This window comes from Strigops habroptila, chromosome 2 (genome assembly GCF_004027225.2).
Source record: "Strigops habroptila isolate Jane chromosome 2, bStrHab1.2.pri, whole genome shotgun sequence".
Lineage (NCBI taxonomy): Eukaryota > Metazoa > Chordata > Aves > Psittaciformes > Psittacidae > Strigops > Strigops habroptila.
This window is the reverse complement of record NC_044278.2, coordinates 121,095,809-121,110,972: the sequence shown is the minus strand read 5'-3', so window position 1 is coordinate 121,110,972 and position 15,164 is coordinate 121,095,809. Positions and strand designations below refer to the sequence as shown.

General features: G+C 43.9%; 1 protein-coding gene across 4 annotated transcripts in view; it reads left to right on the top strand.

Moving 5' to 3' along the window:
• The window catches only part of FCHSD2 (FCH and double SH3 domains 2), a 144,280-nt gene extending 129,701 nt beyond the window's left edge, over window positions 1-14,579 (top strand). For 2 of the 4 annotated variants that reach the window (XM_030475784.1, XM_030475786.1), the window contains 8 exons: window positions 1,613-1,774; window positions 6,100-6,234; window positions 7,141-7,224; window positions 7,924-8,101; window positions 8,825-9,057; window positions 10,080-10,209; window positions 10,375-10,457; window positions 12,320-14,579. In XM_030475784.1, coding sequence (XP_030331644.1) covers window positions 1,613-1,774; window positions 6,100-6,234; window positions 7,141-7,224; window positions 7,924-8,101; window positions 8,825-9,057; window positions 10,080-10,209; window positions 10,375-10,457; window positions 12,320-12,403 — 1,089 coding nt within the window. In that variant the 3' untranslated portion in view covers window positions 12,404-14,579. The remainder of the gene's footprint in view (window positions 1-1,612; window positions 1,775-6,099; window positions 6,235-7,140; window positions 7,225-7,923; window positions 8,102-8,824; window positions 9,058-10,079; window positions 10,210-10,374; window positions 10,458-12,319) is intronic. The other 2 variants (XM_030475785.1, XM_030475787.1) reach the window with 1 other exon arrangement.
• The last annotated feature ends 585 nt before the right edge of the window (window positions 14,580-15,164 follow it).

Below are 15,164 nucleotides of genomic sequence, written 5' to 3'. Positions count from 1 at the left end.
CCTGTCCAGGTCCCTCTGGATCCCATCCCTTCCCTCCAGCATGTCACTGCACCACACAGCTCAGTGTCATCAGCAAATGTGCTGAGAGTGCTGGATCCCACTGTCCATGTCACCAACAAAGATGTTGAACAGGATCAGTCCCAACACCAACCCCTGAGGGCACCACTCATCACGGGTCTCCACTTGGACATCAAGCCATTGACCACAACTCTCTTGAGTGCAAACATCCAGCCAATTCCTTATACACAGAGTGGTCCATCCATCAAATCCACCATTCATATACTCCTACATAGTCTACTGTGCTTCAGGCACTACAGAAAAAGTACTTTACCTCTAATTTTTGCTTAGACCCATCTATCTTTGTTGGGTTTGCTTGGTTTCACACTGCTGTTAACAACTTGATGGGTCGCTACAGGTAGCAATGCTGGAATAAAGTGCTTCTGATCCCATTGGAAGGGTGAGAAAGGAGATGAAACTTTCCTATTTGCACAGTAACATGCTAAGAAGGATCAATACTGTGAAAGGAAACGTAGGGAGAACTCCAGGGTGGTTCAGTGGGTTTCTGCTGTTGCCTCCATCAGTGACTCACTGAATGACAAAATCACTTCATTTTTGTTCCTCTGCTGAGCAAGTGCAAGAGGAGGAGAAGGAGGAGGAGGAAGAGATGGAGAAGGATGACGATAGGGCTGGACTGGACAAAAATAACCTCAGTTTTATTCCTAGGTTTGCCCCCCGCTTCCTGATGTGATCTTTGGGATTCTCCTTTGCTTTTCTTGAAGTCCTGGATTTCTTCATGCTGCTCTTGCCCTTCCTCCTCTTTAGGTTGTTAATAACTTGGATCAGGGTGGTGGTTTGGATGAATTAGTTAAAGGCCTGGCTCCAGCACCACAAAAGCATGCCAGGATGCTGAAGTGCACCCAGCTGTCAGAAAACCTACTGTTCCATTCAGTTCTAAAGACAAAACTCATTGAGCTGTTCACTGCAATGGGATACTGAATTTTGGAATTACTATAATACTCTGTTTCCATAACAAATGAGCTTCCTGTGATCTCTGGGAAGTGCTGATGGAAAAGAGCCACATTTGGGGGGGGGGTGGTGGATTTGTGTGTGTATCCCATCGGATTTCTTTGTGTATTACACCCACTTTAGTCACCAGCTGAAAGAACATCCAGGGTCTGAAGCCCAGGAGTATCCCTGATTTTAAAAGCCCTGTGAAATGCTGGGATTTGCCTGCTTTTTTGCCCTTTGAAAATGACCTACACTAACCAACCACTAGAATACAGGAGTAGAAAGTTAACATGAACTAATAGATGCTGTTTTCATGGAATCACAGAATGGTTTGGGTTGGAAGGGACCTTAGAGATCATCTAGTTCCAACTGGTGCAATTGGTTGTGCCTGTGATTTTACATCTCTAGAAAACCATCCCCTGTCTCTTGGCTCGCTCCACATTCCTGCAGGCAAGGAAATGAAGAACCGGACTCGTTTCCACATGGAGCAGCTTTTGGAGCCACATGAGTAATTTGTGGATCAGGAAATAACACGTTGGAATCCTGGCAAGGAGTGAAATGTGATCTCGAGAGAACTCTGACTGATGTGTGTTTGTTTCCTCAGATAATAAAGCTCAAAGCAGAGGCTCGTCTTGACCTGCTGAAGCAGATCGGGGTGTCCGTGGATACGTGGCTGAAGAGCGCCATGAACCAAGTGATGGAAGAACTGGAAAACGAGCGCTGGGCCAGCCTGCCCTCGGTGACCAACAACGGCTCTTCACACCTGGTAGGGTTCCCCTTGTGTCAACCTCACCTCGTCTCCATGTGGCTCTTTCCTAGCAGCAATTCCTAACTTCATGTTGATCATAAATTGTATAATCCCAGACTGGTTTGGGTTGGAAGAGACCTTAAGGCTCATCCAGTCCCAACCCCTGCCACGGGCAGGGACACCTTCCACTAGAGCAGGTTGCTCCAAGCCCCTGTGTCCAACCTGGCCTTGAACACTGCCAGGGATGGGGCAGCCACAGCTTCTCTGGGAAAAGTCTGTGCCAGCGCCTCAGCACCCTCACAGGGAAGAGCTTCTGCCTCAGAGCTCATCTCAATCCCCCCTCTGGCAGGTTAAAGCCATTCCCCTTGGCCTGTCCCTCCAGGCCCTTGTCCAAAGCCCCTCTCCAGGTTTCCTGGAGCCCCTTTAGGCACTGGAGCTGCTCTAAGGTCTCCCCTTCAGGAGCCTTCTCTTGTCCAGGCTGCCCCAGCCCAGCTCTCTCAGCCTGGCTCCAGAGCAGAGCTGCTCCAGCCCTCGCAGCAGCTCCGGGGCCTCCTCTGGAGCTGCCAATACCAACAAAGAAAAGAAAAACTGCTGAAGACCTCACAATATCTTTATTTTCTTTCATCCCTTCCATGGCAGGCCATGCTGAGCTGTCACCTTTGGCACTAGAACTCACCCATCTGTTGCTCTTCCCCAGTAACCAACTAAAATAAAATTCCTGAAGGTTTGATCAGTTTGCCTCAAATAAATCTTAAATCTTCTCTTTGTGTTTATATATGTAATATTTCACAACGTTCAGAGGCTTTTATAAAGTCTTTGTTTGCATGTGGATACTTTCCTAACTGTAGTCTTCATACGGTATTCAAATGAATTCATTCACACTTTATCTTAAATTCAGATGAATCTTAATCTTTGGACACCCAGAATGTATCTTTTGTACAGCAAAACTTCCAGGGGGAGCAGGGATGTGGTTTTTCATTGCATTGCAGATGATTTGCTTCCTTTTGCTGACCACCTAAAAGAAACAAAATCTCCATTTCAGCAAGAATGTGGTATCTACACACAGAAAATTCCTCCTCATTCCTGTGTTTCTTTGTGCTTTTCTGCTTCTTTAATGTCTTCTTGGTAATGGTGGCAAACCCTTAGAGGGAAAGGGGTGTTTTTGGATGTAGAGATATTATCATCTCTGTCACTTTAGTTCAAAGAAGTAAGTGAGCACTAAATGGAGCCTGAGCAAATCCTTCCCAAATCCACTCTTTGCTGTCTTCAGGCTGTTGGGATGTTTCTCCAAGGACGTTACACAGAGCTGAAACACAGTGACAGTGATGTGCAGGAGAGGTTGTTGTAGTCACTACTCGGTGTAGTCTGTCTCTGCTTTATTCCCATGGTTACTGGTATAATTAGAGCTTAAAGTTGTAGTATGCTGCTCCACACTCCACCCTTCCCAAATCCCAAAGGAGTTCTTGTGCTGAGTTTCCTTTCAGATCCTTTCTAGCCAGGATAGAGGAGGATGTGTTACATAGCTATGTTTAACAGTGCCTTTTTTCCCTTTCTTCTTGTACTCCACCTCCTTTACTTCCCATGGTGCATGTTGGAATGTGCCCAATGCCTTGTTCTCTGGCTCATCACACATGCCAAGAGCCAGCCCTGGAGCCAAGCCCTGCGCTAGTCCCTGGTGAGCCAGCAGATGCCACAGAGTGGGAGGCTAAACTCTGAGCCTTATTTTCCCCTTTTACACTTACGTATGCTCCTGTGTGAAAACAAGATGCTGTTGACCTTGGCAGCCCAGCTGAGGGCAGCAGGAGATGGAATTCTTAGAAGGCCAAAGGCCAAAATTACGCTGCTTGCAATTATTAGAGGAATTACTGCAGCGTGTAACAAGCAGCAGTTTCACTGCAGCTTTGAAGAGTGAGCAGTGTTCACTGCTCAGAAACCAGGTACCCACCACCATATGTTGTAGCCAGGTTTGCTCTTTGGTGCAGTGCTGGCCATAACAGTATTTGTTCAGCAAAGCTCTCTATGTATTTCCTTTTAAAGAGTGAAATTAATATCCCATTCCCTATCCAGTGGGCTGATTTTGTGATAGAATCACAGAATCCCAGAGTGGTTTGGGTTGAAGGGACCTTAAAGCTCTTCCAGTCCTAACCCCCTGCCCCGGGCAGGGACACCTTCCACTAGAGCAGGTTGCTCCAAGCCCCTGTGTCCAACCTGGCCTTGAACACTGCCAGGGATGGGGCAGCCACAGCTTCTCTGGGAAAAGTCTGTGCCAGCGCCTCAGCACCCTCACAGGGAAGAGCTTCTGCCTCAGAGCTCATCTCAGTCTCCCCTCTGGCAGGTTAAAGCCATTCCCCTTGGCCTGTCCCTCCAGGCCCTTGTCCAAAGCCCCTCTCCAGGTTTCCTGGAGCCCCTTTAGGCGCTGGAGCTGCTCTAAGGTCTCCCCTTAAGGAGCCAAAATCATTTGACTCAGCAATTATAGAATCATAGAATTATGTAGCTTGGAAAATACCTATCAAGTCCATATATATATATATAGATGATGATCTTATATATATAATGATCTGATATATGTATTTACATACCTTTTTCCATATGTATAATCAAACTATCTCATCACTTTCTACCTGCATTTATTCTTGTCAGTGCTGTCTTTTACATACCTTCAGTGTAATTGTGTCTCATCTATTTATTCCTTGCATATGCTGCCTTTCATCACTAATCTGTGTTGAAAGATGAGTTTTAGGAAACAAGCTGCTTCATTTTCAATGTCATTGATGCTGTTTTCCCTCTTTGCAAACGATTCCATTCAAGGAGTTTGAGCAGCCCCCACACCGAAAATGAAAATGTAATTTTCTGCCTCGTGTTAGGAAACCAGGAGCAGATGTTTTCTGAAGGACTCTTTCTAGACATGATACACTCATTTCCATGATGTTTTGTGTGGCTGTCAGCTGGGTGTCAGCTCCGGCTGCTGGGACATAGACCACGCACAGCAAAAGGCGCTTAGAAACCAGAGAGGGAAACCTTACATTTGCCATAGTTTCTGCTTGGTTGGGAATACATCAAAGCACGAGGCAGGGCAGTGATTTGCTCTTACAGCAACATCCATCAACACATTCAAGTAGCAACAAATCAAGCAACAAACTCAAATCATAGAATCAACTAAGTCAAAAAGATCTTTAAGCTCACCCAGTCCAACCGGTGCCCAGCACTGCCAAGGCCACCGCTAACCTGTGTCACTGAGGGCCTCACTGAAAATGTGAGGGGGAAATAATCATCCAAATTACCAGATTTTAGTCCCAAAATTGCAACATTACAAATGAATCTGAGTTGGAAAATGGTGAAGTTTTGTGCTTTTCCACCCTAGGTCTAGAAAAGCAAAGATGCTGCAGAGCAGAGGTACAGGGTCACCTCGTTTAGGGATGCTGCCTTTAGTCTCAGCCTAACTTTGCATTGATTGATCAGCCCTCCATGAGGAATACCAAATTCACTCCCAGATTTAAAGGAACATGTAAAGGGAAGATGGCAAATACAAATACCCCCCAGTGTTGCCTTTGATTGGAAGGGCTGGCTTGCTTTCACATGAGATAAAGTGTTTATTCAGGATTTAATCCAGGCACGAGGCCAAAGCATAGCTCATGTCACTGCTGCCCCAGCTACCCTTAGAGAAACTTGTATTTTTCCAGTGTCTTGACTTGAGGTTCTATTTAAACTTTTACACCTAGTTTTTAATCATCATTCTTTCCCTAAGGATTGTTGTTTCTTGCACCATACCCATTGTGCAGAACACACCAGTCAGAAAGCTCATTTTTCAGCTTTTTAATGCTTATTTTTGTAACTTTTCAGTATTCCCATTGGGGTTTCATTTCAGACTCCTCCTCACAAGTACATTCATCTTTAGTAGCAGAAATTCTCAGCCAGTGACTCTTTTTTCCATTAAACTCTTTGCTGTGCCTCTCAAATTGCATCTCCAAAGGACATGAGTCCCTGTTTGTAGCTTATGTAGGGTATAAATAACTGCCCATCAGTTCAGTTGGAGCTTCCAAAGTCTTCTCTGGTTCTTTTTAAATCCACAGTGCTTGAATGAGGAAATACATCTGAGTTAGGTAAAGATGTAATTTGGTGACAGCTCTTACTCTTTTGCTTCCATGTATTTGCTTTGTTAGATGACTCTTTCCTCACATTATTTGGGAATGATGTGTTGAATATTATTTAGTCATTGCATTTTTTGCCCAGTTTGAATGATCACAAGTAGTAAAAACCACACCGAAGAATAATGATCAATTGATTTTCATTGTAATTCCTTTTTTATTTGATGGTCTGATGCCAAATTTCATTTGTTCCAACAGGTAAATGCTGATGCAGAGAAGGAGGAAGGTGAAGAGTTTGAAGACAGCATGGATGTATTTGATGACAGTAGTTCTAGTCCTTCTGGTACTCTGAGGAATTATCCTCTCACCTGCAAAGTTGTTTATTCATACAAGGTTTGTGAGTTATCTTTTTGTATTTATTTGATTAGAAAACTGAATTATGCAACAGACAGAATAGATGTAACTGTGTCTGTGGGACTTTGGGGCAGGATCAGAGAATCCCAGACTGGTTTGGGTTGAAGGGACCTTAAAGCTCATCCAGTTCCAACCCCCTGCCATGGGCAGGGACACCTTCCACAAGACCAGGTTGCTCCAAGCCCTGTCCAATGTCAGCATTTGACTCAGTAATTAAATATATCTAACACCTAGTTGTGAATAACTGCAGCAGTAAGCTCCATACCATCGTGAAACACATTTAAACTACAGCTCAGCAGAGTCCTGACGTCTGTTCCCTATTTGCAGCTTGCAGAGATGTCCCTGCCTGGCTTCAGGGCCACCAGCTGTGTGTCTGCTGTTACAACCTGTTGTAATTTCTGTTGCTGAGCCAGTGGGGCTGTAGTAGAAACGCCTTCTCAGTATCAGGCTGCATGACAAAGCTCCTCTTTGTACTGTAACAGTGAAACCACCATTCATGAGTTAAAGCTTTGCTGACAAACTGCATTCAAGCTGTTTACGTCTGCCAGCACTGCTGGGTCAGTTGTAAATCACACCACTGTGGAGCCAAAGCCAATCGCAGATGTAGTGTTAGAGTACAGAGTAATTAGAGATCCCAAAGTAAATAGGGTTTGACATGCTGGGTTCTGCTCAGGGCGCTTCTGTCTATCCCCCTGAGTCAAAAAGGGCCTTGTGAGTATCAATAGATGTATAGAAGAACACTTAGAGTGTGTTTTAAACTATGCTATATCATAGAATTTTCACTTCTTGAAAACATAAGCTTTAATAGAAGTCTGGATGAGAATGTTCTTTACACTGCCTGTCCTGCACACCTTGATTTTCTCATCTTCCTGTAATATACTTCAGGCTTCTCAGCCAGATGAATTGACCATAGAGGAACATGAGGTCTTGGAGGTTATAGAAGATGGAGATATGGAAGACTGGGTAAAGGTATCACTTTTCTGAGGTTGTTTTCTTTTCATAGAGTCGTAATAGAATGTTTTGGGTTGGAAAGGACCTTAAAGCTCATCCAGTTCCAACCTGGGGAAGAACTTCTGCCTAAGATCCCATCTCAGTCTCCCCTCTGGCAGGTTAAAGCCATTCCCCTTGGCCTGTCCCTCCAGGCCCTTGTCCAAAGCCCCTCTCCAGGTTTCCTGGAGCCCCTTTAGGCACTGGAGCTGCTCTAAGGTCTCCCCTTCAGGAGCCTTCTCTTGTCCAGGCTGCCCCAGCCCAGCTCTCTCAGCCTGGCTCCAGAGCAGAGCTGCTCCAGCCCTCGCAGCAGCTCCGGGGCCTCCTCTGGCCTCGCTCCAGCAGCTCCACGTCCCTCTTGTGCTGCTGCCCCAGAGCTGGATCAGGACTGCAGGGGGGGTCTCCCCAGAGCGCAGCAGAGGGGCAGGATCCCCTCCCTGAGCTGCTGCTCACGCTCTGGGGGTGCAGCCCAGCACACGGGGGGGTTCTGGGCTCAAGCACACACTGAAGCTGGGTCATGGGGAGCTTCTCCTCACCCAACACCCCAAGCCCTTCTCCTCAGGCTGAACTCAGTAATTTCACTGTTACTTTTATAAATAGAACTTGGGATGGGAGAAATCTTTGGATTCTTTTCAGAGCCATTTGCAAAAACAGAGCATCTTTTATGTCCTTGGCTTACAGGCACGGAATAAAGCGGGTCATGTAGGTTATGTGCCAGAGAAGTACCTGCAGTTCCCAACATCCAGCAGTCTGCTGAGCATGCTGCAGTCCCTCGCCGCGCTGGACAGTCGATCACACACCTCAAATAACTCCACTGAGGCTGACTTGGTCTCAGGCAGCCTGAATGGAGACTCCAGTGGTAAATACCTGTAAAAACCTAAATAGTATATCAGGCTTGTTCTCAAAAGGATTCTGCATGTTGAGTTTGGATGTTGGATATGAGAAGTCTCCTATTTGACCTGTATCAGTACAACTGTTCTCAGAGTTTATCTGTCTCGTATGAAGCCTGCGTATTCTACCTGGCTATCTCACGAGTTGAGATTAACTAAAATTAAGGAAAACCAAAATCATAGAATCCCAGACTGGTTTGGGTTGAAGGGACCTTAAAGTTCATCCAGTTCCAAGCCCCTGCCACGGGCAGGGACACCTTCCACTAGAGCAGGTTGCTCCAAGCCCCTGTGTCCAACCTGGCCTTGAACACTGCCAGGGATGGGGCAGCCACAGCTTCTCTGGGAAAAGTCTGTGCCAGCGCCTCAGCACCCTCACAGGGAAGAGCTTCTGCCTCAGAGCTCATCTCAATCTCCCCTCTGGCAGGTTAAAGCCATTCCCCTTGGCCTGTCCCTTCAGGCCCTTGTCCAAAGCCCCTCTCCAGGTTTCCTGGAGCCCCTTCAGGCACTGGAGCTGCTCTAAGGTCTCCCCTTAAGGAGCCAAAATCATTTGATTTGGCAATTACAGAATCATAGAATCATGTTGCTTGGAAAACACCTTTAAGATCATCAAGTCCAACTTTAAAGTATTTATAGTATGTGGGTTTTTATGCCTCTGCCAATTATGCTTTTATTCTTCCTCTTCCACTCCTCAGTCTGTTTTGTGAAAGCACTTTATGATTACGAGGGCCAGACGGATGATGAACTGTCCTTCCCGGAAGGAGCCATCATCCGCATCTTGAACAAGGAAAACCAGGATGATGATGGCTTTTGGGAAGGAGAATTCAACGGGCGCGTTGGGGTGTTCCCATCAGTGTTAGTGGAGGAGCTGACGGCCTCAGAAAACGGAGAGACTCAGTGGATTGGAGATATTCAGGTATGGAAAGAGGTGAGGAGGTGGCTTGAACGTGTGGTATGAGTTTGTGAGGGCAGTTTTGCAATGCTCAAAGACCTGTTGCTTCTTGAGGGGAAAAAAACAACTTGGGACCAATTTAAGAATAAAAAAACCCAGAAATAATTTAAGTAAAATAAATCAGAACCAATCTAAGGAAAAAAATCAAATCAGAACCAATGTAAAAGTAAAACCCCACACCCTGAGTGCTTCACTTCTGGTTTCTTTCCCAGCCTAATAGTGACCAACTGATGTATTTTAGCAAATGTCATTGGTTTGTGAATAAAGGCAAGTATTTGGCTAGAAAGGAAATGAAGCCAAGGAGGAAATTCCCAGTCTACTTCCTGTAATGAATTTATGGCACAGACTGAGATATCAAACACAAGGTGGCAAAAAGAGAATTACAGGCTCTCTCAGCCCTCATTTCATGTTTTCATACTGAAATCTGTTCTCTATCCTCTCGAGTTGGGAAGGGCAGAATGCTGACAAATAGTGAATTACAGTGATTTTTGCCAAAATGGCCTCACTTCATTTTTTATTCTTATATTAGAAAATCAGACACATTCTCCTGTGTAATTGTGCTAGAAACTGGATTTCTGTGTTCCCCACAAAGTAATTTCTCTGGTATTTTTAATCTTTGATCAGAGAAGACCGTGAAGACTTCACTTTTAAATGATACATATGATAAAACTCATGATCTTAAAGCTTTTGTGTGAGAGGCACACTTGGCCAGGTGACTTTTCAGCTGACCTTCACAGAGTCTAAATTACCGGGGAGAGGATGAAAATCTCTGCTCAGTGGCAACCTGTGATTTAAAACTAATGCAATCACTGTTGGATATCTTGGTTTTCCTCCTCACAAACCTACCTGACAGCGCTTTTGACACACGGCGTTTCTCCAGATGAAAGCTCTTGGGTACTGATGTGTCAGTTCTAGTGTAGTGATGTGTCAGACAACTGGGTAGATAAAAGCTGTTGAGGAGTGAGGTTTGCTGCAACCCCTGTCTCTTCTTCTCACAGGTATCCCCAACTCCAAAGCCTAATCATGCCCTTCCACCGCTGCCCCTCTACGACCAACCTCCTACTAGTCCCTACCACAGTCCGGATAAACGAGGTTCTCAGTACTTCCCCAGATCACCCTCAACTAATGGTAAGACATTTTGGGGATGGCAAAAGAAACAGTTCAGCAAAATGCTTCGTTTAGAATGTTCATATTTCAGAGAGGGGGGAAAAAAAGAAGCTTTTTTTGCAACCTCAAGTGAATTCAGCAATACCAAGGGGCTTGTTTGTGATGGGTTGTTCCTTCCCCCTTCAGAAAACAGCTTCAGCTCAGAGTCCCCTGGATTCTCACAGCCTCCAAGAATTCCTCCTGAAAGCTCATATGGAAAGCTGCGACCTGTGAGTTAAAACCAAATACTGATGTTTTTATTGAGGCTACAAAAGGTATAAAGCCAAGTTTAGGTGAAACAGGATGGGTATGTTCAAAGCAAGGGCGTGATGCAGCACCCGATGATCTGGCTCTCTCTGTTCTGCAGATACAATTACTATGTATTAAAACATGTTCTCTCAGATGAATACTGCAAGGGAACGTCTATTCACTCCCCTTTGATAATACCATAGATGTGTCAAAAAGCTGGAGAACACAAGAGCTATTTGAGATGAAGGGAACGCTAGAACAAAACAAAGCTGCACTTGTTCAAACACGTAGTCATTGTGTTTAAAGATGACCTTGAATCTTACCCATCCCCTTTCCTTCATCTGAGCTGCCCTTCTGCCTCTGCCTTTATAGTTGTAATACCTCTGTCTCTGCATGAGGCATGTGGATCATGAAATCTAACCTGGGAGGAAATTACATCTATAGTGAGAGTAAAATAGATGGTAGTCGATAAACTTAGAGTTTGCAGGCATTGGAAGGTTATTTTTGTCCTTGACATATATAATAACCCCTGAACACAGCTAAAAAAGGGCGTGAATAAATGCCAGAACCATTTAATTACATCATTTGTACAATTCTCCTTCAGTGTGCCAGCAGTTACATCTGCTTGCCAGCAGTTTGAGGTAATGTGTGGACTCCGTTGCGTTTAGGGTTAAATTTACTTCCAAACCTCTTGATTTGAGGGGTTTGGTTTTAAAATTCTGAATTATAGTATCTCATATTCTGTTATGTCTTTGCTGCCTTGAAAGAGAGATTTTTGCCAGAAAAGGAAGATTTTAGTCACTTCAGGACTTGCAAACTCCATCTCCTAGGATTAGCTTTGAAATCAAGTTTGGGGCTGTTTCAAAGTCCTAAATCGAATCATATTCAGTTGTATTTTCCTGGCATCCTCAATGGTTGCAGAAAAAGAGCATTTTGGGCTATTTGTAAGTTATATTCTCATTATTCCAGTAGTCAGTGAGTTACCTTTATCCACAAGGCAGAGGTAGTGCTGCATCATTTAGTGTGTAAGTATTGAACAGAGAAGTTTCTTATTCCCTTCTAAAAAGATGCTGATTCAACTTTTCCGTTTAATAGCTTTATATTTCATGAGTTTCTTGCAATTTACTGCCTTTTCAAGATACTACTCCAGTGTCATGCCTTAATTAAAAGGATTTGTTAGTTTTGCATTGGTTTGAAAACATGATGTAGTTTATTATGCTATTGCTCCACAACTCATGTTTTCCATAGCAAGTCCCTCCAGTGTATTCTGCAATCACGTGCCAAAAACCCTGCCTGAAATGCTGTTAGCACTTAAGATAAGCTCTATCAGGAGCAATAATAACTTTATTGATGTGGCAGAGTGTAAATATAGCATCAGATTTCAGGTTGGGTATCATTCAGCTCAGGGATTGAGTAAATACCAATAAGCCACTTAGATACAACAAGACATTGTTGGAGTTTCCAGTCCACGTGAGTTCCAGGCAAGGGCATCATCAGATTTCACCATTTGATGTAAGATCCAAAGCCTGCCCCAGGTTTAGGTACTGGATTATCCATGGGTACATCAGAATAGGCAGGATACTTCACCTGGTGTGTTTGCCCCATTGTAAGTGCTAGTTGTCCTGGAGGAAAACCACCCAAGAGTGGGATAGAGAAGAGCCTTGATGGCTTAACTGGGGATGACTGGACCTGAATTCACCTGGTTTCTCACTGTAGTTCTGTTGATCTTCATATATAACCTGTATATTTGCTTCATCTTGAGGTACGAGCCTAAAATTGCTGGTTTAGTCTATACAAGCTCTGAAATTCTCTGATAGTTACAGGCTGGTTCTGGCTGTTTCAGGTACGAGCAGCTCCACCACCCCCAACACAGCATCACCGCCGGACCACAGAGAAGATAGAGGACGTGGAAATTACTCTGGTGTAACGATGGGACTAGTTAAGTAGTAGTGCTACAATCAAGACCAAACGTGATAATTTGGTCAAATCTCAGTTTTTAGGCACCTTTGCATGATGAAGACTTTGACTAGAACAAGAGATAGGGAGGATTTTATGTGGCAGTGACCTGGTGGACTCCTTCCCGCAGTCATGACTATTTTGTGCCTTTTGATTTTGTTGGTTTGATTTATATACATCATTCTTCCTCTCTTAGCACAAAGCAAGACAGGCCAAACAGCGAGCAGAGGATTGCCTTGGAGCAGGTTTCTCTCTTGGCTGAAGATGGTCACTTCTTATAGGGAGGCTGAGGAGAAGAGCCTCCTTCATGCAACTTAGTCATAACGTCCTTCGACCACGTGCATTAGTACAGTATATTACTGTTGCCATAGGAATGTGTTAAAAGATTGTCAATTCTTCAAGTAGCATTTACTTGTCTGATTAGGGATTAATCAGATTTGCAGAGTGGAAAGAAAGGGAACTGAAATAAGTATAAATAGAGGCTGGCTCCTCTTCAATCCCCTTGCAGAAAGGAAGAAACAGGCAAAGAATCTTCTAGATGAGGCAAACTGATGCAGATCATACATTAATGCACACCTCTTCAGTGATGAACAGTTCAACTGTTATGTCCTTTGTATTAATGTTTATGCAGTACATTTAGGAATAGAGTATCTAATACGGAGGTGCTGAATTAGTAGCAACATCTTGTTCCATAGCATAAACCAACTGGTAGAAAAGTAAGTGAGATTTTTGTCTAGATCTGGAAATTGAGCTTCTTTTTGTTCTTTTCTTAGCAGGTTTTGGGGGGGGTTTGGTTTGGTTTTTTGTTTCCCAAGTATTTGGGTCACTGTTCTCCCAGTTATTGCCATGTACTTTGTTATCCATCATTAGCAGTGTATCTTTGGCATCAGAAGATCTTAGGAGTTACATTTAGAGTATCTACATGCATTAGTTAGTTTTGGCATTGGATGGTCCTGTAGCGTATTCCCACATGACACCCATTCATTAGCCAAAGCCAGGGAGCCAGGAGAACCTCTGGCTCCTGTGAAGCCTTCAGGCCACCTTGGTGGCCAAGACCACCGTCTCTATTTACTCTTATAGGCAAGAAATAGAGAGTAAAGGAACTTCTCAACTAATCCTCAGTTGAGATCTCTGAAAAAGGAAACTTTCGGGTATTGAAATGGTCGGAGGAGAGGGAAAAACTGGATGAAAAGGGGTTTTCTTTATGTACTCCATGATTTTCAGCCATCTCCATCAGATCAAAGCTTCAGCTAAAAGGCATCATCACAAGGTTGGGGTTTTTTTCAGCTGTTGTAGGGGTTCTGTTGGATGTGCTCTTCTGTCTTCATTTTCTTTCCTAAGCCAGTACGTTCTCTACCTTTTCTTTACTAACAAGGGCTATTTTTTGAGGCTGCATTTACAGAAAACAGAGAAAGAATAAACCATCAACGCAGGTTTTACCACACACTTTGCACATACTTGTCAATCCCAACCCAGGCTGGCTCCCAGACACCCGTGTTTGCCAATCTCCTTTCGCAGTGGGATCTTGAACCTAGAGTGGAGCTGTTCGAAGAAACCAATTCATGGATCAGCGCTGAAATCAGTGCCTGTCCAATGAAGTCTTTCCCATACGTGTCGTTCTGTTGCACCTCTTGTCCTGTTGATCTGTTCGAGGTCTTTTTTATGTGTTTTGTCAAACTTATTCTTAAGTTTAAAGAAGAAAAAGAAGTTTTTAAAGAGAAAAAGGATTTAACTGCAAACGATTTTGAAAGCTTCACAAAGCAGAAGAACAAGTATTGCCATAATAACGTTCACCTTCGCTTTCTTTGGCCAGTTTTTCTTGTGTCCTTCATACCTGGACTTTCAGAAAAGCAGGAAGTGTTATTTAAAGTCTCTTTTAGTTGTATTTTAAGATATTTTCTGTAAGAGCTGCTAATTTTATTTAAAAAAGAAAAACAAGACAAAAAAAAAGGAAGAGAAGTTGTACAAATATGCCTCCTTTTTAACTATGATTTTCTTCATACAGGGCATGTATTCGACGTCTCATCGTGTACAGCGTCAGTACACTGAAAGCATAGGTGCAAGATGCTTTCTTTATATTGGCTGTAAAAAGTTTGTATTTATTATGTATAAAAAGTTGAATAATAAAAAAGTGGAAGTAAATCCTTGATGCAGGAGCCATTCTAGAAGGTTTGGGCATGGATCCGAGAGGAAAAACCAGGGATTTGGGGGTAAAAATGGACGTTTTCTTGCCCGTTGCTTCTATGGTTTGTGCTTTTACATAGAAATGTGAATCTGCTGCTCAGGAAAACCCTTCTGCACAATCTCAGAGTGGTCTTTAAACATCCCTTTAAGGTGGTATTTATAGGAGGAACCAAAATTACACCCCAAATGAAGAGCCTGTGACAAAGCTCCACTTAACAAAAGAATTGTTTAATTGCCTTGATGCAATTAGGGTAATTGCATAAAGAAAGAGAGGGATTGATGGCAACTCTTCAGTGTGATTGTCCTTTAATAGGCTTGATTTGCCTAATTGTGTGCGGAGAATTCCCGCTGCATCCCAAAGCCCTCCAGCTTTAGGGTCCCGTTTTTGCTCTGGTTTTCCATGTAGTTTCTTCTGGTGCTCAGAAGCTCCTTCTTGGCTCATTCCAGTTCCTCAAAGTTGGGTGTTTTGGCGTTAGGTGCCAAGTGATCCATGAGCTCCACACACTGATTTCCTCCCCAGTTTTGCTTCCAGCTCTTTGGAATCAAGA